The sequence below is a fragment of the Erythrolamprus reginae genome, chromosome 2, assembly GCF_031021105.1.
Source record: "Erythrolamprus reginae isolate rEryReg1 chromosome 2, rEryReg1.hap1, whole genome shotgun sequence".
NCBI classification, from domain to species: Eukaryota; Metazoa; Chordata; class Lepidosauria; order Squamata; family Dipsadidae; genus Erythrolamprus; species Erythrolamprus reginae.
The window spans coordinates 13,755,064-13,778,859 of NC_091951.1; the positions used below are offsets into that span (position 1 = coordinate 13,755,064).

The window sequence follows — 23,796 nt, forward strand, 5'->3', positions numbered from 1 at the left end:
TCTCCGGGGGGAGTTGATTCCAGAGGGTTGGGGCCGCCACTGAGAAGGCTCTTCCCCTGGGTCCCGCCAGATGACATTGTTTTGTTGACGGGACCCAGAGAAGGCCAACTCTGTGGGACCTAACCGGTCGCTGGGATTCGTGCGGCAGAAGGCGGTCCCAGAGATATTCTGGTCCGATGCCATAAGGGTTTTATACACTTTGAACTGTGACCGGTAACTGATCGGCAACCAATGCAGACTACGGAGTGTTGGTGTAACATGGGCATACCTAGGGAAGCCCATGATTGCTCTCGCAGCTGCATTCTGCATGATCTGAAGTTTCTGAACACTCTTCAGAGGTAGCCCCATGTAGAGAGCATTACAGTAGTCGAACCTCGAGGTGATGAGGGCTTGAGTGACTGTGAGCAGTGACCCCCGGTCCAGGTAGGGCCACAACTGGTGCACCAGGCGAACCTGAGCAAACGCCCCCCTTGCCACAGCTGAAAGATGGTTCTCTAATGTGAGCTATGGATCGAGGAGGAAGCCCAAGTTGCAGACCCTCTCTGAGGGGGTCAATAATTCCCCCCCCCGGGTAATGGATGGACAGATGGAATTGTCCTTGGGAGGCAAGACCCACAGCCACTCTGTGGGCCTGGCCTGGAGGTAGCAGACTGCGACAGATGAAACCTGGCAGCCAGGAAGGTGAACAGCAAGGAGGCAGTGGCATGACCTTGCACTGAGGGGCTTTAATCCACCTGGTGGTAACAAGCCCAATAGACAGGAGACAATACAGACACCAAGAAGACTGCAACAGCACCAAGTAGGACAGGAGGAAGATTGACTGGAGAAGCTATAAACTAGTGAATGGAAATTTTAAATGTATGATAAGGTTGAGAAGATGCTAAACTGCCAATAAGTATGGTATCACTGCAGGAATGTTAAAATATGAATTTGCTTACACAGCATTGTGTGCCAACTGCCTAGTCCAGCAATAAATTTAAACTTATTTAGCTTCTTGAAATCTTCCCAGGTTTCCAAACACTGATCTTTTAAAAGAGCTGCTGAAAGAACAATATTGGGCTGAACTACTTAGGGAAATAATGGCACTTGCTCTCATTCCTACACGGAGTTTACCATAGTTTTTGGAGTATAAGACACACTTTCCTCCCACTAAAAGAGGATGGAAATATTGGTGCATCTTATACACTGAATACAGCCATTTTAGCCTCCCCAAGCTCTGGGTGGTACATCCTGTTTTTGCAAAAAAAAACAGGCCTGCAAAGGCTTTGGGAGGCCTGCAGAGGCTTTGGGAGGCCTGCAGAGTGTTCCTGGGGACTGGGAATGGCAAAAAAGGGTTAGAAGATGATAAATGGGCCTATTTTTTGTGAAAACGGGGGCATTTTTGCCCTCTCCAGATCCCAAGAGCACTCTGCAGGCCTTTCGCAAAAACGGGACATGCAGAGGGCTTGGGAGGCCTGCAAAATGTTCCTGGGGGCAGGGGAAGGCATTTCCTTTTCTTGTTTACATCTTCAAAATGCGTCTTATACTCCGATGCATCTTATAGTCCGAAAAATATGGTACATGTTTACTCAGAGCCAAAAAGGCAGTATGAGAACTGACATTGGTTATTCGGTAATCTAGGAGACTGGGTGATTATGAGGAACACAAGTCAAAGAGACATAGGTCATTTTCTTCCTGTGTTTAATTCTAGTCAGATGCTCTTCTCTTTCCACTTAAGACAAAAGACTTCCTACAATTAACTGAGGCCAAAGCCCTTACCCAGATCGGCCACATTCCTAAAATTCTCCAGCATGACTTCCTCATGCAAGGCTCTCTGGCTGGGATCCAGCAGCACCCACTCCTCCTCCGTGAAACACACAGCCACCTCCTCAAAGGACACCAAACCTTGGAATTCAAAGGAAAAGTTCGTCAGCAGATGTCCCAGGAAGTTCTGTCTCAGATTTCATATACAGTGGTACCTCTACTTAAGAACTTATTTTGTTCCGTGACCAGGTTCTTAAGCAGAAAAGTTTGTAAGTAGAAGCAATTTTTCCCATAGGAATCAATGTAAAAGCATATAATGCGTGCAAACCCATTAGCAAAGAAATAAAAGCTTAGAATTTGGGTGGGAGGAGGAGGAGGAAGAAGAGGAGGAGGACAGTAGCTGCCAAAGGAAGGTGATGTGAGGGGAATAAAAAAAAATCCAAAAGTTTAAGGCTTAAAAAAAAGAGGGACTCTGAGGCCGCGAGGAGGAGCACGCACCTCCCATATACCTGGCGTGAGGCTGACTCCCATGCACTGCGCCAGAGAGAGAAACCCAGGCGAGCGAGAGGGGGAACCTCCCGCTTCTTTGAACGAAAGGAGGCTGCTGCTGCTGCTGCTACCTGCTTCCTCTTCCTTCCCATGCTGAAGGGCTCCCCTCTCCTCTTACTCACTCACTTTATAGCCGACGCCTTTCCTTCACTGTGGTGACTCCTCGGTTTGGCTGAAGCTGAGTTGATCTGGCTGGGGCGAAGCGCTCCCTTTTGCCTTTTCGCGCCCAGATGCTCCAGGAGGCAACCTTGCGCCAGGGGTATGGGAGGCAGTGTGAGGGAGTCACCACAGCAAAGTGGTTTATTCCCTCTCCAAGCGCCCAGAAAAAAGAAAATGCTCCATTCGCTCTGGGCTGCCTAGAGCAAAGATAACCATTTGAAAATGAGACTGAGCCAACTCCTGATCTCAAGACGTAATCTCCTTAACAGGTCCCGCATTGTCCCAAGATCAAAACGGACTTCCCCATTCTTTCCCAAAGGCTTCTATGCTTCAATGAAGCTCTCCTACCTGAGCTGTGGTGGCCTCACCACCAAGAGGAGATCTTTCTGCAACATCCATCAACAGCCTTCCGCTCCCTGCGATTGAGGTAAAAGGGAAGCACTATAAACCAACAGCGGCCCAAGCGTTTCGTGTAAAAGCAGTGCATGAACGAAAGCACTTTGAAGCTTCTATGCCCTCAAAGAAGCAACCTTCACTTACATGGCGACATGACCCGAATTGGATCCTCCTCAGGGATCATTCCCAACAGCTGCTCCATCGAGGGACCCAAAATACATTCTCTTCTTTTAGTTGGTACCAAAAATTCCTTCATGAAGGGCTCCCGCATCTGAAATAACATCCAGAATCACAAAAGTTTACAACAAATGAACATTGGAACAAGAGTATTCTTCTATGTGTTCTGTCGGGCTCTCTGGTAGAATCCTCCCAAAAATGCACAGATACAATTTCAGACACACACACATTTGAAAATTCAAAACAATGTTCTTTATAATGAAAATTCACTTAAACCAAGCCCTCTTGGTATAGCAAAGAGCACTCGTCTCCAAACAAACTGGTAATTTGTACAAGTCCCTTATCAGTTCTGTGATATTTAGCTTGCAGCTGTGAGGCAATTCACAGTCCTTCTTCTTTCACAAAGTGAAACACACTTTGGCCTGGTTTAGTTTCAAAGCGGGGGAAAATCAGCACACAAAAGGTCAAAATCAGTAAAGCAGTCATGAAACACAACGATCAGATAATCCTCCTCAATGGCCAAATCCACAAGCTGCTATTTATAGCAGCCTCACTAATTACCACAGCCCTACCCAACCACAGGTGGCCTCATTTTCTTTGATAATAATCTCTCAGTTGTTGTTGCCTATGCATCGCTCTCCGCATGGGTGGCTGTATCATTAACTCTTGTTCTGAATCCAAGGAGGAGCTAGATAATTGATCTCCTTCTGAGCTGTCTGCCACACTCTCCTCCTCCTTGTCACTCATGTCTTCTTGGTCAGAGGAGCCTTCATCAGCAGATTCCACCGGGGGCAAAACAGGCCTGCAGCATGTGGATGTCTCCCCCACATCAACAGTCCTTGGGGCAGGAGCTGGGCCAGAGCTAACCACAACACTATGCCTTCAAAGCTAGACTGTTTTATATCCATGGGCAAAATGCACATCCACTTGGAATTCTCATTCCTCCTGTGGAATAATCAGGATGGGGAAACACAACTCTGGAGAGGAAATGGAAGGACAAAGTCTCTTCTACTGTTACAGAGCGCATTTGAGGTGGACAGGCTAGTCAAAGAAAATCATATCTTGAGGGGGATCCTCCTAAGGTCGAGTCTCTCATTTGCTGCCTCCACTCCTCGGCCTGGCTGAGCAAGAAGCCTTCAGCCAGGACTACCGCCTGGGAGCAGCTTGCTGTCCGACACTCCCGCAGCCAGCCTGCCATCTCCGGGGGCAGCACATCATATCCAATGACCTAAGTACCAGAGCCCACTGTAACAACATTGCCAAAAAAGCATTAAGAGTTGTTAATCTAATCTTACGCAGCTTCTTCTCCAAAAACATTGAACTGCTAACCAGAACTTACAAAACTTTTGTCAGACCAATTCTAGAATACAGTTCACCTCTATGGAACCCGCATTGTATATCAGACATAAATACAATTGAGAGAGTCCAGAAATATTTCACACTAAGAGTCCTTCACTCCTCCTCTTGCAACAAAACACCTTACTCCACCATACTTGAAATACTGTGATTAGACAAATTACAACTATGTCATCTCCGATCTAGTTCATAAAATCATATACCAAAAGGTCCTTCCTGTGACTACTTCACCTTCAACTGCAACAACACACGAGCATGCAATAGATTCAAACTTAACATAAACCGCTCCATTGCAGAAAATACGACTTCAGCAATAGAGTGATCAATGCTTGGAACGCATTACCTGACTCTGTGATTTCTTCCCCAAACCCCAAAAACTTTAACCTCAGATTGTGTAGTTGACCTCTCCCCTTTTCTAAGAGGTTTGTAAGGGGCGTGCATAAGCGCACCATTGTGCCTACAGTCCCTGTCCTACTATTGTCTTCTGTTATCATTACTTAGTACTTATGTTATACTTATACAAACTATAATCCTATACTTGTTCAGATAGATAGATAGATAGATAGATAGATAGATAGATAGATAGATAGATAGATAGATAGATAGATAAGACAGACAGGGTTCACCCAGTCCACCACCTGAGCTCTACTGCTCTTCTTGAGCTTCAGCCATTGATAGTAAAGCTGCTGCAGTGGCTGTAAACTTCCTGGGGTCCCGGGGTGGACTCCAAATAGCAAAAGCAGCAGAAACGCTCGACCTCTGAATTTAACGGCTTGTCATGGACAGTCTCCCGCCTGTCTCCAGCCCGGGCCTCCCGACCTTCCTCAGGCTCAGCTTCAGAAAGGCCTGGAGCTCCTCTCCATTCTCCACCTACTTCGGCATGTCCATTTCAATGGCTTCCTCACACTGTGTCTATTCAGCTCCTCTCCTTCCCAGCTGCATCTAGCAAGGAGCCTGTGGGTTCTGAACTGCTTTCCTGTGGACAAGCCAGATATACTCAACCTGCTAAAAAAAAGTCTGCACCTCTCTTTCTAATACACCAGAAGAACAATTTAAAACAAAGGTTGAGCCAACAAGGAAAAGCTTCAATCCTTCGGAATAGAGCTAGAAGTGATCTTGGAGGTCATCTAGCTGCCCTGAGTCTACGGAGAGGGGCAGCATACAAATCTAATAAATTGAATTGAATTGAATCTAGTTCAACCCCTCGCTCAAGCAGGAGACCCTGTCTGAAAGGGTAGAGGGTTTCCCCTTTCAAACAGGTGGCTGTCCAATCTTTTCTTTCAAAACCCCCAAACCTCGAGCGATGGGCTACTTCTGCTGTAATGTTGTAAAGAGGGTCTCCTGCTTGGGCAGGGGCTGGGACTAGATGACCTACAAAGTCCTTTCCAACTCTATGAATCTGCTGACTGCCAGTTGCCAGCAGTTTGGCAGATGGAGTCTCCCCAGGCTCATAGTCAACTCGACCTTCTGTCCTTCCAAGATCGGTGAAATGAGGACCCAGATTGTTGGGGGGGGGAGGGTGACACTATAAACTGCTTAGAGGGGGCTGTAAAAGCCATGCAAAGTGGTATATAAGTGCTCTTGCTATTGCCTACTTTGCAATGTCGTTTGGCGGGACCCAGGGGAACAGCCTTCTCTGTGGTGGCCCCGACCCTCTGGAACCAGCTCCCCCCAGAGGTCAGAATTGCCCTCGCCCTCCTCGCCTTTTGTAAGCTCCTTAAAAACTCACCTTTGTCGTCAAGCATGGGGGAATTGAGATATTCCCTTCCCCCTAGGCCTATACAATTTATGCATGGTATGCTTGTGTATATGTTTGGTTTTTTAAATAAGGGTTTTTAAAATTATTTTAAATATTAGATTTATTACATGTTGTTTCTTTTTTTTTTTTTTTCAATTTTTTTATTATTTTTCATAAAACAGACATACAGACATACAAACATTAAACATAGAATGGGGATGTATTTCCCCGCTTCTTTTGAAAGTGTACATTCAAATAGAAAAAAGAATACATAATCAAACATTTGTTAAATGTTAAAAAGTTTAGTAAAAAATTTTCAAATCTTAAATACAATGTTAGTACGGTATAAGTAAAAAAGCTTAATATGTTGTTTATGTGTAATATATTCATCTAATCAAACATTCAAACAAATCTCAGTTACTAAACATACATAAAACAGAATTTTTAATATATCGCTTGTGAGTAAACTACTATATCAAAATCATCAACAAATACATCTAATATTGTTATTACCTAAATAAAAACAGATCTATCTCTTATTTTTTCTTATCTAACCATTTATATATGTTGTTCCATGTTTCATAGAATTTTGTATCTTCTTGATCGTTTAATCGTCGTGTCATCATATCCATTTCAGCGCAATCTAATATTTTAGCTATAACTTCTTCTTTCTTGGGGATTTCCTCCCCCTTCCAGTTTTGCGCATATATTATTCTAGCCGCAGTTAGTATGTGTATTATTAAGTAAAGAGTTTCCTTCTTATAAGTCTGATTAGTAATTCCTAATAAGTAAAATTCCGGGGTGTTATCTATGTCATATTTTAATATTTCTTTTAATATCTTCTCAATCATCTTCCAATAAATTTTAGCTTTACCACATGTCCACCATTGATGGTAATAAGTTCCTATATCTTTCTTGCATTTCCAACACAGTGGGGATGTTTTAGGAAACATTTTTGCTATCCTGTTTGGTGGAAGGTGCCATCTATAAAACATTTTAATTTGGTTTTCTTTTAATGAAACTGACTTGGTCATTTTCCAATTATTAATCCAAACTTTTTCCCAAGTATCTATATCTATTTCCTTACCTATATTTCTGCACCATCTTATCATGGTATCTTTTAAAGTCAACTCTATATTTTTGTGAGCGATAAGGAATTTATATGTTTTCCCTATCATTTTTACTGAATTATTAATAATTAAATGACTTAGCAAATTCTTACTTTTATTAAAAGTGTAAAGAGTTATATCCTTCTGGTATCTGGATCGAATCTGGGCATAATGCCACCAATCTATTATTATCCCTTCTTCTTGTAGTTTATTCCTAGGCTTTAGCTTCATCTGATCATTTAATAATTCTTTATATCTATAAAATATTTTCGTGTCTTTTATAGATTTTGGATGTGTTATCGCTTCTAAAGGGGCTATCCATTCTGGAACATTTAAGAAGTGATTTTTCTTTATGTCCTTCCAAACCTCTAGTAAATACTTCCTTAATGTGTGTCTTTTAAAATATGAGTGATTTTTTTCCTTGTCATACCATATAAATGCATGCCAACCCAGCATAAGATCATGTCCTTCTAAATTTAATATTCTTTTATTCTCTAAGGTTATCCAATCTTTAATCCATGTTAAGGCGGCAGCCTGGTAATATAATTTCCAGTTTGGAAGACCAAATCCTCCTCTTTCTTTAATGTCTTCCAAACAGTTTATTTTTATCCTTGCTTTTTTCCCTTGCCATATAAATTTTTTAACTAAGTTTGTCAAAGTTTTAAAAAAAGTTCCCCCTGGGTTTATTGGAATTACCTGAAAGAGAAATAAAACCTTAGGCAGAATATTCATTTTGATTGTGGCAATTCTTCCTAAAAATGATATTTTCAGGTTATTCCATGTTTCTAAATCTTTTTTAATTTCTGATAATAATTTTATGTAATTATCATTTTTTAATGTTATTGTTTTCGCTGTTAAGTTTATTCCTAAATATTTTACTTTCTTTACGGTTTTTATTCCAGAAATATTTTCTAATTTAGTTTCTTGTGTTTTATTCATATTTTTAGTTAAGAAAGAAGTTTTGCTTTTATTTATCTTTAAACCTGCTACCTTTCCGTATTGTTCAATAGTTTGCAATAAAGAAGGAACAGTTGTTATCGGTTCTTCAATTATAAACGTTAAGTCATCTGCAAAAGCTTGGAGTTTGTAAGTTTCGTCTCCTATAGTTAAACCTTTTATTTCGGAATCCGCTCTTATTTTAATTAATAAAGTTTCAAGTGTCATAATAAATAACAATGGTGATATAGGACATCCTTGACGAACTCCCTTATTTATATCAAGTGCTTGTAATTGATTATTATTTAATATTATCTTAGTCGTTTGTTTTGAGTATATAGTATCTATTAAATTAACAAATTTTGAGCCAAATCTCATTTTGTTTAATTGCATTTTTATAAATGTCCAGTTAACGTTGTCAAAGGCCTTTTGAGCATCTAAGAACATTAAGGATGCTGTCTTATCTGGGTGTTGTTCATAGTATTCTAATGTGTTTATTACTGTTCTAAGATTATTTTTTATTTGTCGCCCTGGTAAAAATCCATTTTGGTCTTGATGTATTATTCCATTTATAATTCTTTTAAATCTATCTGCATAAATGGCAATAAATATTTTATAATCTACATTTAATAAAGATATGGGTCTATAATTTTTGATTTTTACTGGGTCAGTGCCGGATTTGTGTATTAAAGTTGTCAGCGATTCTGACCAAGATTTCGGAATTTTACCGTCAAGTCTACATAAATTAAAAGTTTCTAACATATAGTTTCTTACTATTTCATTGTCTATCTTATACCATTCTGCCGGTATAGCATCTGGACCAGTGGCCTTATTGTTTTTCTGTTTTTTAATTATAGTTAGGAGTTCTTCCATTGTTATTGGACCATCCAACATAGTCTGTTGATCTTCTGTTATTTGTGGTAATTTTGAAGCCTGTAAGTAATTAAAAACCTCATCTTCGCTAACATTGTCTTTGGCATAAAGATCTTTATAAAAATTATAAACAATATCCGCCTTTCCTTCTGTATCATATTTTATTGTACCATCTTTGTCTACTAATTTTTTTATCAATTTGGATTGACTCTGCTTTCTAAGTTTATATGCTAACCATCTGCCTGGTTTATTTGCATGTTCAAAATAATGTTGTTTTGCTCTTTTAATTTTTTCAGTTATTTGATTTTGTTCTATAATTCTAATTTTATGTTTAATTACATTTATTTCTGTTTTAAAGTCTCTGTTCTTGGTGTGTTGCTGCGATGCAAATTCCAATTGTTTTAATTCATTTATTAATTGTACGTACTTTAATTTATTTTCTTTATTGTATTTTGCTGTATACGATATTGTTAACCCTCTTATATAAGCTTTGAGTGTATCCCATATATTCTGTGGAGTGGTGTCTGGGGTTTTATTAATTTCAAGAAATATTTTTAATTCCTTTTCAATCCAATCCTTATATTTCTTATCATTTAGTATATTTCTATTCATCCGCCAAATATTCTGTTTGTTGTTCCTTCTTATATAAACCACTATTGGGTTGTGGTCAGCCCATGTATTAACATCTATCTCTACTTCCCTTATTTGTTCTGCAAGCATTTTTGATGTCCATACCATGTCTATTCTTGTCCAGATTTTGTGAGGATTAGAATAAAACGTAAATTGTCTTTTATGGGGGTGTCTTTCCCTCCATATATCATTTAACAATAATTCTGTTTTCATTTTTTGGAAAGTACTGGGTAATAGATTTCTTTTTGTTTTTTTCCTTTTATTATGACTCCCTCCCCCTGAATGGTCTAATTGCCTATTCACAATAGCATTAAAATCACCTATTATTAATACATTCTCAATAGCTAAATCTATTATTATTTGATGTAAATTTTTATAAAATGTCATTTGGTCTTCATTGGGAGCATAAATAGAAACAACCACTATAGGTCTAGGTTCAATATCAACTTGTACAATCAGTATTCTACCATCATTATCCTTATATATTTGTTTGGAATTTATAGAATTCTCTACATACATCACCACACCTCTTTTTTTTTGATCTGCTAATGCAGCATACATTTTTCCAATTTTGGGATTCAACAATAATTTTTGGTTATCTTTTTTGATATGTACTTCTTGTAATATTGCAATTTGAGCATTTTGATTTCTGATTTTAGAAAAGATTTGTTTCCTTTTCCTTGGTTCATTAAGTCCATTAACATTTACCGAAAAGATCTTTAGATCTTTAGTTGTTGTCATTTAGTAGGTTTTTTGGTTTCTCGCTGAGGCTGAACTCTTCTTATAGCACCTTGGTCCTGCTCTATTACTTGAGCAGTGGCCCCCAAAAGTTCTTCTTGTTGGATTGCTAGTATCTCCCCTGGTTGCTGTTGTGGTGGTTGTTGTTGAGCCTCTTGTTGTTTGTCTGAAAAGTCCATGTGGCTGATGCCACTATTTTCAAAGAAATACCTAGCTTGTTCTACATTTTCCAGCTTATATCTTGTGGAGCGCCATGTCAGAGAAAGACCTTGTGGGATTAACCAACGATAGGTTATATTTTCTTTGATCAAAATTCTGGTAAGAAACTGGTAATCTCTTCTGCTCTCTCTGACACTTCTTGGAACTTGTTTTAATATTTTTATTTCCACTCCTTGATGTTGGAGTTTGGAGTTTCTTGCCCAATGAAGTATGTCATCTCGCAAAGTTTTTCTGGTGAATTTGATATGAATCTCTCTTGGGAGATTGTGGCGACGGATGTAACTATTCGAAGTCCTGTAAACTTCATCGATTTCTTTCGCTAGCGCAGCAGGATCCTCCTGGAGTATTCCTCCAATCGTTTCCGCCATAGTCATTTTTAAATCTTCATCTTTTTCCTCTTTCATATTCTGAAATCGTAGTCCATACGAAGCACGTTGCATCTCCAGCTGAGTAATTGATTCATCATGTCTTCTGTGTCTTGCATCAGCTCTCCCTTCAAGATAATCAATTCTTTTTGCATTTTTATCGGATTTCTCTTCAACCTTTTTCACTCGATCATCACTTTCTTGTAGTGTTTGTTGGATCACCTTTATCTGGTCTTTCACCTCGCCCATATCAGCTTTCAGTTGGGCCATCTCCTTTTTAAATTCTGCCAAGTCTGCTTTTATAGCTTCCCTTTGTTGTGTTGCATCCTCTTTTATAACCTCTCTTTGTTGGGTAGCATTCTCTAGAGATTTAAAAATAAAGTCCTGCATATTGTTTAAAGTTTCTTGTAATGTTGCAAAATTAGGCTGCGTTGTTTTGTCTTTTTCTTTATCCTTGGAAGACATAGCTGACGCCTGGTGCGTCGGGGAAGGACGCGGGGACACTTGTGGAGAAGAGATTGTTGCTGTGGTTTGTTTTTTAACCGTTTTAACAACCGTTGAAGAAGTTGACATTGTCAAATTTGAATCCACTGTTTAAAATTCGAATTAATTTAAATCAATCTAAATTTGTATGTGGTGAAAGGGAGAAAATTTCTGTAAATTCCAAATCTATTCAATCTGTTTTATTAACAATTACCCTTAAATTATAACTATTCAGTTGTCAAAAGAAAAATAAAAAATTCAAAATTCAAAATCCAATATATGTTGTTATTACTATTGCTGTTATTATTATAAAGACTAAGAAAAAATTTTTAAAAATATAATAACACAGAGAACAAAAGTAAAACCTTTAGAAATAAGAAACAAGTAAAGATTAAAAATAAGTGGTCTAATAAGAAAACAGAGTAAATAACAGCAAAAAAAGAATAGTAACTATTTTAAAAAGGGAGATTCTAGGGAGGTAAAGAAAAAGGAGGAAAGGAAAAAAGACTTAATAAAGCAATAAAAGGAGAGAGAAAAAAGGAAAAAAGGGGGGGTAATATTTCAGTTCAAATAATTAGAATAGAGCAGGGAACCAAGGTTTACTAACAATGCATAGTCTTCAGTTCAAACTTCTTTTACAGATAGAAATAAAAAAAGAAAAAATCAGAGGGGGATCAAAAAAAGGATTAATTAATCAAAGAGAAAACAATGTGTATAGTTATAGTCTTCTTATAAATCAAGAAATTATAAATGAAGAATATGAATCCAGATGTCAGAAAATACAATTATACTTAATCCCAATTGCAGGTCTCAAGAAGAAAGTCAAATTAGTAATTTTCTTGTGGTTAAAATGGAGTCTGTGTTCTTTTCCAAATCCAAGACAAAGGCAAAAAAAATAGATCTCAAAATGGAGTCAGGTTAGAAGTCAGAAGTTCATATGTCCAGACAGATGTGAAAAAGTTTTCAAAAAATAATCCCAAGAAAAAGGCAATCAGCAAGTAATCCAAAGTAATCCGAAAGCAATCAGCAAGTAATCCAGTTAGGTTAATCCAGGGGTGAATATTCCAAAGGAAAGGTATCAGTTCCTTCTATTTCACTTTTATTTTCAAGTTGTTATATAATGTTATTATGTTGCAGAGACAACAGGGTAAAAAAGAAAAAAAGGCAACAAAGTTATATTCCTCCGCTGTTAAGATGTCAGCCCGGAACACAATGTTTTTAACAGACTATAATAAAGAAATTTTGCTCTTCATTGCTAATTTCTTTTAAGCATTGAGGTCTTCTAAATAGTCATTTCCAATTTAAGCTCTTTTATTGAAGCATAAGGTAAAAAAAATGTTTTATAAATTTCAAAATCCAAATACAAAATGGAAACAGTGAAAATGAGATGAGTTAATCTCGGCTGTTATTTGCGGATGAGACTCAAAGAAAAAAAAACTTTCACTTTCGCCTCGTTAAAGAAAGCTTTCCCTTGAGGCTTTCGAACGATCAAATCTTCAAATTTTAATCTTGAAACAAAGAGGAAATTTTTACCTTGAATCCTTTATCGAATGTATTCTTTTTCAGTAGGTTAAATGTGGAACTTTCACTTCAAAAATTTTTCTCGGCTTCCCGCTGGGCGAGGGAAGAAAGCGCTGGCCGGTCCTCTTAAGGAAAGAGGATCGGTTCTCCCGTCTTCGAAGCTGCGGGGCGAACCGCTGCCTCCGGAGTCTCAGTGATGGCTCCTCGGGCAGAGGAGAGCCCCCTGTTCTGGGATCGGGCCATCCGAGCCCGATCCGATCGCAAATGCGACCTTCGGAGGGGGTAGAAGGGATCGCCTGGCAGAGCCCTGCCAAAGATGTCCCGCCGCGATCTCCACCAAACCGGAAGCCTACATGTTGTTTCATTATAGTCTACGGAGAGGGGTGGCATACAAATCTAATTAATTAATTAATTACACTACTAACCAGAGCATACAAAACATTTGCCAGACCAATCTTTGAATACAACTCATCTGTCTGGATTCCATACTGCATATCAGACATTAATACAATAAAATGTGCCCAGTGATAAATAAACCTCCGAAAGATGAGCTTCTTACCAGTTTCCCACCATCGGGTTCCCGGGCCATCAGCTCCCTAAGCAAACCACCCTCCAGGACCATAATAAATCCCAATTGCAAATCAAGGCAATATATTTGTGTTGCAGTTTGCCTCACCTTTGGCTCCTCCCCGGTCCCCTTAAATCAACCCCACGGCTGGCCGGCGGGGAAGGCGCTTTAAGAAGCTCCCAGCGGCAGACGCGGGGATAGGATGTCCGTGGGAAAGAGACAGCGGGGCTGAACCGGCCCTGGGGTGGGTGGGGGAAAGACTCTTTCTCTGCCCGCGGTGGGTTTCTCACTCCCTTCTTTTTTTGGGGGGGGGACACACCCCACCGCACCTCCTTCCCAATTTTCCCTTTTTCGGACACGCGGATTCGCGCTTCCCCACGACTCGCTCCCAGTTCTTCTGTTAGCCATCAATCCCCGCCCTCGCCTCCTTCGAGGGTGGGTGAGGGAGAAGGTCTCAGGATGCGGGGCGAGAGAGCGCTTCTTCCTAGAGAAGGTCTCAGGATGCGGGGCGAGAGAGCGCTTCTTCCTAGAGTCAACGTTGCCGCCCCTCCTTGCTCCCCTCTTTTTTTTTAAAGGGCCGTCGCCACCCCTCCCCGCTTCTTTCCTGCCGTTGCCGAGGTCTCGCAAAGCTCTGCTGCGCATGCTCGGTCCGTTCGAGTCCGAAGGGCGGGGGGGGGGGGAGACGGGGGGGACAACAAGACGTAGGGTGCGTTGCAGAATTCTTGGAGGGGTTGACGGTGAGATTTCCAGAGGGTTGGAAGAGCGGGTCCAAATCGGATTTGAGAGGGGATCCGTCAGGCTCCTTCAATGTTCATAACAGAGTTGGAAGGCATCTCAGAGGTCATCTAATCCAGTGTTTCCCAACCTTTTTTGAGCCGCGGCACATTATTCATATTTTCAAAATCCTGGGGAACATTGAAAGGGGGGGGGGGCGGGCTAAAGAAAAGTTTGGACAAAAAAACCCTCTCTCTTCCTCCCTTTCGCTCTATTTCTCCCTCTTTCTCTCTTTTCCTTCCTTCCCTTCTTTCTCTCTCTCCATCCGTCTTTCTTTCTTCCTCTCTTTTTTGCTCTCTTTCTCTCTCCCTCCTTCCCTTCCTCTATCTTTCTCTCTCCCTTGCTCTCTCTCTCTGTCTCTCTTGCTATCTCTTTCTTGCTTTTCTCTCTCTCTCTCTCACTGTCTTGCTATATGTGTCTTTCTTTCTCTTTGCCTCTCTTGCTATCTCTCTTTCCTTCTCTTTCTCTCTCTCTCTGCCTCTCTTGCCAAGTCTCTCTTTTTCTCTTGCTATGTCTCTCTTTCTTTTTCTCTCTCTCTGCCTCTCTTGCTATGTCTCTCTTTCTCTCTCTCTTTCTCTGCCTCTCTTGCTGTCTCTCTTTCTTGCTCTGTCTCTCTGCCTCTCCTGCTATGTCTCTCTTTCTCTCTCTCTCTGCCTCTCTTATATGTCTCTCTTTCTTTCTCTTTCTCTCTCTCTCTCTGCCTCTCTTGCTAAGTCTCTCTTTTTCTCTTGCTATGTCTCTCTTTCTTTTTCTCTCTCTCTGCCTCTCTTGCTATGTCTCTTTCTCTCTCTTTCTCTGCCTCTCTTGCTGTCTCTCTTTCTTGCTCTGTCTCTCTTTCTCTGCCTCTCTTGCTATGTCTCTCTTTCTCTCTCTCCTCTGCCTCTCTTATATGTCTCTCTTTCTCTTTCTCTCTCTCTCTGCCTCTCTTGCTAAGTCTCTCTTTTTCTCTTGCTATGTCTCTCTTTCTTTTTCTCTCTCTCTGCCTCTCTTGCTATGTCTCTCTTTCTCTGCCTCTCTTGCTGTCTCTCTTTCTCTGCCTCTCTTGCTATGTCCCTCTTTCTCTCTCTCTCTCTTGCTATGTCTCTCTTTCTCTCTCTCTCTGTCTCTCTTGCTATGTCTCTTTCTTTCTCTTTCTCTTTCTCTCTCTGCCTCTCTTGCTAAGTCTCTCTTTTTCTCTTGCTATGTCTCTCTTTCTTTTTCTCTCTCTCTGCCTCTCTTGCTATGTCTCTCTTTTTCTCTCTCTCTGCCTCTCTTGCTATGTCTCTCTTTGTCTCTCTCTTTCTCTGCCTCTCTTGCTGGCTCTCTTTCTTGCTATGTCTCTCTTTCTCTCTCTCTGCCTCTCTTATATGTCTCTCTTTCTTTCTTTCTTTCTTTCTTTCTTTCTCTCTCTCAATTGACCGCCACGTCAGGGCTCCCGCTTGCAGTCAGCTGAGAGAGAGAGAGAGCGCTCCCTCTCGCCGCCGCCTGGAGCTCCCTCTCGCCGCAGCCATCTCCCTGCGACTGCCTGCGGCCGCTGCAGCCCCCCCCCTCCCACCTGGCCACAAAGGACATTTGCCGCCGACGCCAGTGAAGCTTCAGCTGGGCGGGGCGCTGCCGGTACTTCCCTCCTGGGGCTCCCGCTCGCAGCTGTCCCCCGGCTTCTGCTTGATGCCGCGGTTTTCGGCGCTGTCCTGCTGTGCCCCAAAGAAGGAAGGCGGGAAAAAGGCGAGAAGAATGGAGCTCTCCTCCTTCCTGCCTTCCATCTTTGGGGCCCAGCAGGACAGCGCCGAAAACCGTGGCATCGAGCAGGAGCCAGGGGACAGCTGCGAGCGGGAGCTCAGTGCAAGGAGCCGCTGACTGCGGGCCCCAATTTGCCCGGGGCCCGGTAGCGCGCTCCCTGTAGTACCCGTCTATCGGCGGCCCTGGCTTTGCGCCATGAAGAGAAAACGGCAGCAGGGAAAAGTCGGCCGTTTTCTCTTCATGGCGCAAAGCCACACAGTCCCGGACTCTCGGATTCCTCGCCCCAAGGCAGGAGGCGGTGGCGGAGAAGAGTGGGCGGATCGGGCAGGCAATGGGGCAGGACGGAGAAGCCAGGGGCGCGTTTGGCCGGAGGCACCGTGGGGAGCAGGGGCAGGGTGGTGCGGCAGTAGGAGTAAAGGGAGCCGCTGCTGCCCCTGCCTCCCCACGGTGCCTCCGGCCAAACGCGTCCCTGGCTTCTCCGCCCTGCCCCATTGCCCACCCGATCCGCCCACTCTCCTCCGCCGCCTCTCGCCGCGGCACACCTGACAGTGTCTCGCGGCACACCACTGTGCCGCGGCACACCGGTTGGGAAACGCTGATCTAATCCACACACACCCTGCTCAGGCAGGAGATCCTGTACCGTTTCTGACCAATGTACCAGATGAGACTTCATTTCCCTTCTGGGAGAAGAAAGATGCAAAAGAGGTGCTCAAACATGTGTGTTCAATGATAGTTTAATGAATGTGTAAGCTATAATATATGTCTGATATGAAAGACAAACACAGGCTTGTAATATTATCGTTGTATTGAGAGTTATTGACTGATTTGAATGTGAATGACTGGACTGTTTAACGTGACTGTGCCATTTCTAAAGTAAACACTATTTTATATACTTTAGTGTTTCTGTTCTGTATCACTATTCATATCTCCTGGATATCTGCTGGAATCTGCTTTGCATGTCCTTGATAATTCAAGGGTCATTCTGCACACTCTTTAACACTCATAATCACTGAATTAAGTGGTTCTTCCCAATCCAATTCGGTTTATTAAATTACATGTGCTCCCTCTTCACCAGAAGTTCATGTTTCTTTTTTTCTTCCATAATTTTTTTAAATGTTTATTACAATACATATATTTTCACATATTCATCATCTCATTTCTCATTTCATTTTACAAAATCTTTAGAAATATATACTTGGACAGGATACTCTTAAAAGATGATGAAAAACTAATTGGTAAAATATATAAATTCTTGATCCGTTATGAGACAGAAGTGGAAATTGTAAAAGAAAATATGATAAGCTGGGGAACGAACTTTGGCTACACAATTGAACTAGAAAAATGAAAAAAATTATGGACTAATAATTGGCAGATGACAAAATCGACTGCATTCAAGGAAAACCAATTAAAAATGTTTTACAGGTGGCATCTATCAGCAGAAAGACTCTCAAAAATGTTCCCAAAAACCTCCCCATTATGCTGGAAGTGCAAAAAAGAAAGAGGCACGTTCTCTCACCAATGGTGGACATGTGTACAAACAAAAAATTTCTGGAATAAAATAACAGTCTGGCTAAAAGAAATACTGTAACAAAAGAAGAATTCAGAAAAAAACCCCAGAATTATATTTATTGGGTATTTTTAACAAAAAAATGGAAAAAGAGGTAAGATATTTAGTTATACAGTACACATATTAACAGCTTCCAGGATAGCATATGCCCAACAATGGAAAAGAGATAAAGCACCAGAAGAAAATATAGCAATTAAAAAAATATTGGACTGTGCGGAAATGGACAGATTATCCAAAAAATTAGAGGGAAAGGAAGATTCAGATTATTATAAAATATGGGCAAAATTCTACGACTGGTTAAAGGAAAGAAGAGCGAAGAATTAAATAAAAATTCAAGCAAAGCAACACGTCAAATAAAAGAATTAAAGAACCAATATTATGTAATAAGAAGCAAAATTCTCTGATTGAACACTCAAAAAAAAAAGTGGGGAAACTTTTGTTTCCCAAATGTTGTATGTATATGTTTTGTGTATGTCTTTTTCTTTTCTTTCTGTTATGTATTTGAAAAAAATAAATAAATTTTACAAATATATATATATATATACCATATTTATCTTATTGCTTTATTAGTTCATGGTTGCTTTTCTACCATCCTTTCTATCTCATATAGCCCTTCCTTGTTTCTTTCCTTCCCCTTTCTCTTTCTAAACCTACTTCCCCTACCTCTCTCCTTCTCTTCTTCCCTACTTCTCCTCCTACCTTCTCTCTTTAGTCTCTTCTCTTTTCTCCTCCTCTCTTCATGTTTCTAAGGATCAATCATTTTGTCCCATAGGTGCTTTTTCAAGAGGTACCTGGAACTTGTTTTCTTTGAAAATGTTTCACTTCTCATCCAAGAAGCTTCTTCATCTTTCCAACTCCTCATCTGTTGAATCATTTTCCTCCATATCTGTCTATAATTTACCTCCACAATTTCCCCAATAGCCTGTGTTCAACACTGAAGGGTCACAGGGCAAAAAACATCCTGGAAAAGACTCCACACCCATTTGCACCATTTAGGTGACCCTGAGGACACAGATAAACCTCCGAGTGACCTCAACGACTGTCTAAAAAGAATTCAAATGATCAGCAGGCTGCAAAGAAAATATATCCTTCTATTCCCCACCATTCAGTCAAAGCTGAAGAAACTTCTTGGATAAGAAGCAAAAATGTCTTTAAAGAAAAACAATAAAATTCAGTTGCGTTTGATAAAAAACACACCACCTTTAAGACAACCATAACATGGATGACTGAGAATCTCCATAGACGTCCAATCATTTCATATTCTATCTTCCATCTTTAAATGTCTTTGAATAATGAGGAAAACACAACACTGATTTGAAGCAATTGATCTAGAGATACAAATGGAAAATGGAAAATAAAACACACCCTCAAATATTTTATTCTGAAATTAAAGGACAAGGACTGTAGTAAACTTTTTTTACAAAGTTGCATAAAATGTGAATTTTTGGAGAGGAGATTTAATCCTGGTTAGTATCAGCAGAGGTAGTTATTGTGTGTTTAACAGTTTTACCACTATCATAGTTTTTAACATTAAACTGGATTCTGCCACTTTTATTCTGTACTCCAGGATAAACCTGTCCTTTCTTTTATGGGACACTGCATTCAATTCTTCGACAGGGATGTTAAATTCTTCTTGGTTGTTGTTATTTTACAAAGTCCTCTCCAGAGCAGACCTGTCATCAATTCCCACCCTGATGATGAAAGTCCAGATATGCTGGGCAGGCCATATTGCAAGGATGTCAGACCATCACATCCCTAAACAGCTCTTCTATGGTGAACTGTCTAAAGGAAAGCAATTGCACATGGGACAAAGGAAACACTATAAAGACATATTGAAAGCCTCCTTCAAGTCCCTCGATATTGACACCACCTCCTGGGAAAACATGGCACAAGATCGATCAACATGGAGCAGGCTGATACACCAAGGCTGCCAGATATCTGAGGACAGAAGAACAACCATAGCAGAAGAGAAGCGAGCACTCCACAAAGCCAGAGCTGCAAATGCTGCGACAATGACGCCCACATATGTCTGCCCAACATGTGGCAGAACATTTCGTGCCCATATAGGCCTTAACAGATGTTGTACATACTCCAGGTCAGTTGGAGGATGATGAAGAGCTTGATGACTCTGATACAGATAGTGTTTATGAATTAGTGGCAGGCCCTGGGTTACAGGTATCAGAACAGGTGAGAGGCCAGCCACAAGATGTTGCTATGAGTCCAGACTCCAGTGAAGAAGAGACAGACAATTGCTGGTTAAATCCTCACTTCAGAAGAGTTCAAAGGCGCAGGGAGCAAGTGTTAGGAAAAAGATATTAAGGGGAGGAATGGGTTAATTACTGGAGTGATGTATTCGTCACGTTAGGGCACCAGCAGGAAAGAAGGGCGGAGTTTCAATGTTGTAAATCTATCATGGGACATGTGTCGTTTTGGTTCCGGAGTGAGTTAGCTTATTATTTGTTATTTCACAGCTATTTCTGGTGCTGTTGAACTACACTGTATAGACATATATCTTAAGATAAGGGAGGAGGAATGGAGGAATAATAATAATAATAATAATAATAATAATAATAATAATAATAATAAAAAAAATTAGATTTGTATGCCGCCCCTCTCCGAAGACTCGGGGCGCTCACAACAGTAATAAAAAGCAGTATAGTAATAGAACAAATCTAATAATAAAAAGATATATAAAACCCCAACAATTAAAAACCATACAGCACATACATACCAAACATAAAATATAAAAGCCTGAGGGAGATGTCTTAATTCCCCCATACCTGGCGATATAGGTCGGTCTTGAGTAATTTGCAAAAGACAAGGAGGGTGGGGGCCATTCTAATCTCCAGGGGGAGTTGATTCCAGAGGGCCGGGACCGCCACAGAGAAGGCTCTTCCCCTGGGGCCTGCCAAACGACATTGTTTGATCAACGGGATCCGTAGAAGGCCAACTCTGTGGGACCTTATCGGCTGCTGGGATTCGTGCGGTAGAAGGCGGTTCTGGAGGTATTCTGGTCCAATGCCATGTAGGGCTTTAAAAGTCATTACCAACACTTTGAATTGTGACCGGAAACTGATCGGCAGCCAGTGCAGGCCACAGAGTGTTGTAGAAACATGGGCGAATCTGGGAAGCCCCACGATAGCTCTCGCGGCCGCATTCTGCACGATCTGAAGTTTCCAAACACTTTTCAAAGGTAGCCCCATGTAGGAATGTTTGTGGGCTCTAATTGCTAAAGATAAAGAGAGAGGAATGTGACAGTCTGTATTGTATTTTGAATACAAAGGAGAGGAGAATAAAAATTGAGTTTTTTTGTTTATGATATTCTGCATTCAGTAAGTGTTATTTTCAATGTAACCAAAGTTCTACCAGAATCCAGAGCACCAGCCACCTGAGGACACATCATAAACAGCCCACCACCTGCTAGATGTCAAGGTTCTCTTCGAACACAATGGACGAACATCAACATAATCTTTTTAGAAGAAAAGTTCCCTTCATTTGTCCTGAAACCTCCCCAGCTACAGTTTCTCTCTTGTGTGGATTCTTTTATGCTGCAAGAGGTGATTCTGTTGACTGAAGCTCTTTCCGCACTCTGAGCATTTGAATGGTTTCTCCCCCGTGTGAATCCTTTTATGGCAAATAAAGTGACTGCTGCATTTGAAACTCTTTCCACACTCCAAACACTTATAGGGCCTCTCCCCCGTGTGAATCCTCCTATGGCAGTTCAGATCCGAGCGAACACTGAAGCTCTTCCCACACTCCAAACACTTATAGGGTTTCTCGCCCGTGTGCATCATTTTATGTTTCCTAAGATGGCAGTTTCGCCTGAAGTTCTTTCCACACTCCAGGCATTTGTAGGGTTTTTCTCCTGTATGGATCCTTCGATGGTAGATGTAGGTAGTTCTCTGACGGAAACATCTTCCACATTCAGTACATTTGTATGGTTTCTCCCCCGTGTGGATTCTTACGTGTATCACAAGACTAGACCTGCCACTGAAATTCCTTCCACATTTCACGCATGCGTATGGTTTCTCCCCGGTGTGGGTTCTTTTATGTCTTGTTAGGTGACCGCTCTGACTAAATTTCCTACTGCACACCATGCATATGTACGGTTTCTGCCCTGTGTGTTTCCTTTTGTGAGCCGTAAGGCGACTTCTCCTACTGAATCGCTTTCCGCACTCCAGGCATTGATACGGTTTCTCCCCTGTATGGATCCTCTTATGATACAGGAGATCTGAGGATCCACTAAAACTCTTTCCACATACCAGGCACTGGTACGGCTTCTCCCCGGTGTGAGTTCTTTTATGTTGCATAAGGCTACTGTTCCGCCCGAAACTCTTTCCACACTCCAGGCACGTGTACGGTTTTTCTCCCGTGTGGATCCTTTTATGATAAATAAAAGTTGTTTTACGACTGAAGCTCTTACCACACTCTGTACATTTATACGGTCTCTCTCCCGTGTGGCTCCTGACATGTTTGATAAGGTTTGAACTTCCACTGAACTTCCTTCCGCAGTGAAGACATGTATATGGTTTCTCCCCAGTGTGGGTTCGTTGATGTCTTGTAAGGTGACCAGTCTGGCTAAATCTTTTCCCACACAACTGGCATATATATGGCTTCTCCCCCGTGTGGGTCCGTTCGTGGACAGCAAGTTTACATCTATGAATAAAAGTCTTGCCACACTCTGGACATTTATATCGTTTTTCCATTGGAGGATTTTCTTGGGGTAAAATAAGCACCTGTTTCTTGCTAAAACCCTTTCCATGGTCATATGGATTCTCCCCTGCATCTGACATAAGATGACTGCTCAAAGTGAAATTTTCTACACAATTTATAAGGGCATATGGTGTCTCCTGGATGTATGATGGGTGATGTAAAACAAGAGAAGAGCTAAGACTGATACTTGGCACATACTCTTGATGTTCATAGCGTTCCTCTTCAGTCTGGTTTGTACAATATTTACTAAAAACAAAATTCGCTCTCTCTGTCTTGTCACCTCCAAAATATTTTTCACTTCTTAGTTGTTGCTGAAATTGCCAGGTTGGTAGGCCGAGAACTTCATTGTGATCAGAAGGAGATGATTTCTCCTTTCCATTCTTTAGGAAACTTTTCATACTCTTTTGAAATACCCCCTGAATTCCAAGCCTCCTTTCTTCAGACTGGAGTAGCGCTAAGCTGGGCTCCTGGTAGTTCTCATGCTCCTGCCCATAACCTGAGTTGACAAAAAACAGAAAAAATAATTAATCATTATGTTCATTACAGAAAAATTCCAGCAACTGTTATTGTTGCTTGCTCTGATTTCTACAGGGAACTTACGTTAAGATATTCATGAGCTGGGAGAGCCATGTTAACAAGGTCAGCCAATAAAGAGGCATGGCAACTAAGTCAGCCAATGGGAGCTGACCACTTTTCAGTCTGTGCAGTGAATCGAAACTGGAAAGTTTAATCTTAAGGCTGGGTGTGGCTCAGTCCACTCTGCACTCTCTGTCCTCTCTGAAGTAGAAGCTGCTTGTGTTTTACTTTTAACTGTTGCTACATGAAAGAATAACTCTGCTAATGGTATTGCAAATATATATATTCAATATACCAGGGTGATTCGACACAAAATGTAACCCTTCCCTGGTACAGAGCTGAAAGGATTGGATACTGTAGCCTAGAGGTTAATTCTCTGCCTTACAAGGCAAAGGTTGCAGGTTCAAGTCCCAGTGAGGGTATGGCTAGCTGATGAGGCAAAAATAAGGCCGAAATAGATCTATCCTAGTCTCCCTTAATTTTCAAATTCAGCAAAAACATTTGACACATACAGATAGAATTGTCGGTTATCAATAAAATTAACTGCCTTGAAAATGGCCCTGGGTTGGGCGGAGAGGCAAAAAAGGAGCTGTGATGTTCCTTCAATATACCAGGGTGATTCGACACAAAATGTAACCCTTCCTTGGTACAGAGCTGAAAGGATTGGATTCTGTAGCTTAGAGGTTAATTCTCTGCCTTACAAGGCAAAGGTTGCAGGTTCAAGTCCCAGTGAGGGTATGGCTAGCTGATGAGGCCAAAATAAGGCCGAAATAGATCTATCCTAGTCTCCCTTAATTTTCAAATTCAGCAAAAAGCATGTGACATATATATTTTAAAATTTCAGCTAAAAACATTTGATACATACATACATACATACATACATACAT

The 23,796-nt window shown here is 41.1% G+C and overlaps 1 protein-coding gene across 1 annotated transcript in view; it reads right to left on the reverse strand.

Moving 5' to 3' along the window:
* The window catches only part of LOC139159147 (zinc finger protein 850-like), a 168,400-nt gene that overhangs the window by 119,354 nt on the left and 25,250 nt on the right, over nt 1–23,796 (reverse strand). Inside the window, exon 11 of the mRNA XM_070736499.1 lies at nt 21,168–22,829. Coding sequence (XP_070592600.1) covers nt 21,168–22,829 — 1,662 coding nt within the window. The remainder of the gene's footprint in view (nt 1–21,167; nt 22,830–23,796) is intronic.